Consider the following 1,258-nt stretch of genomic DNA (forward strand, 5'->3'; position numbering starts at 1 on the left):
TTTTGAACTTCTATATATTGCTAAATTATTTGTTTTCATTGATAAAGGTGAAAAATGATTATAATCTTCAAACCTGTACAATTTTTTATCTTCTATAAAATGTTCTTCAATCTTACAATTAAGGCAGTATTCGTATGCTTTGTGGAATATAGCTTTAAATTCAACGTCGCATATATACCAATGTTGTCTAAAATTTAATCTTCCTTAGTTACAGATAGAAAATAGTTGGTTAAATAATAAAGTTAATTATTCCTTACTTAGCAGAATCATCCTGATGTTGAAAGCATCATGCCATATAAAGGGGCTAGTTTCCCTCTGTGGGTGCCTCTTGACCCAGCTGGTTATTTCAGGGTTAAAATTTAGAATAAGGTTGTCATGGTGCTGCTTTGCCTAATCCTGCTCCCTTCTCAGTCCCTTGGCCACCATATGCCCGCAGCAGAACAAAGTCTGAAGACACAGATACTAGGTAATGAGGGTAATCTAAAACGTTAAGCATTTTGGTAATTCTATCATTTTTTTAATTTAAAGATAATTTAAATCAGACTGTTGAAAAACCAAATGTCACGCCTCCTGCCTCTTACACTTATAAAATGGATGAGGTTCAAAACCGAATAAAGGAAATACTAAACAAGCATAACAATGGCATTTGGATATCTAAGCTTCCACATTTTTACAAAGAGTTATATAAAGAAGACCTTAATCAAGGAATTTTACAACAGTGTGAAAACTGGCCTCATGTTTGCACGGTATGTTTTTGTTTATTCCTCCCTTCTGATACCTCTTCCCTGCCCAACTTTCAGATATTGAGTTATTAGTCATGTTACTTTTTATCCAGAGGGCACTAAGCAGTTTACATATGTTGCCTCATTAATCTTTATCTCTAAGATTAACATATGTCAGTTCTTATTTATAGAAGTATGTCAAGGTTGAGGGCTCTGGATTTTGTAATTGCTGTTTTTATATACTTTGTTTTAAATTATTCTAAAAATGTACTGACTATGAGATAATATACCATTTTGTATTGATTGAACTGTTACCAATAAACACTGATAGCTTTGCCATTTTAATAACTTGAACTTTCTAGTAATAATTATTTTTCTTTTATTTCAGCCTATTTTGGGGGTACAGATGTTTAGGTTACGTATGTTGCCCTTGGTCCCCCCCTCCCAAGTCTGTGTTTCAAATATGTCCATCCTTCGGGTGGTGCGCATTGCACTCCTTGTGTATACAAATACCCGTCCCCTCCTCCCTCCTCCCC

The 1,258-nt window shown here is 34.5% G+C and overlaps 1 protein-coding gene across 1 annotated transcript in view; it reads left to right on the forward strand.

Moving 5' to 3' along the window:
* The window catches only part of TDRD7 (tudor domain containing 7), a 58,266-nt gene that overhangs the window by 11,847 nt on the left and 45,161 nt on the right, over positions 1-1,258 (forward strand). The window contains exon 5 of the mRNA XM_012638260.1: positions 529-746. Coding sequence (XP_012493714.1) covers positions 529-746 — 218 coding nt within the window. The remainder of the gene's footprint in view (positions 1-528; positions 747-1,258) is intronic.

Source organism: Propithecus coquereli, unplaced genomic scaffold, assembly GCF_000956105.1.
Source record: "Propithecus coquereli isolate 6110/MARCELLA unplaced genomic scaffold, Pcoq_1.0 Scaffold128, whole genome shotgun sequence".
NCBI classification, from domain to species: Eukaryota; Metazoa; Chordata; class Mammalia; order Primates; family Indriidae; genus Propithecus; species Propithecus coquereli.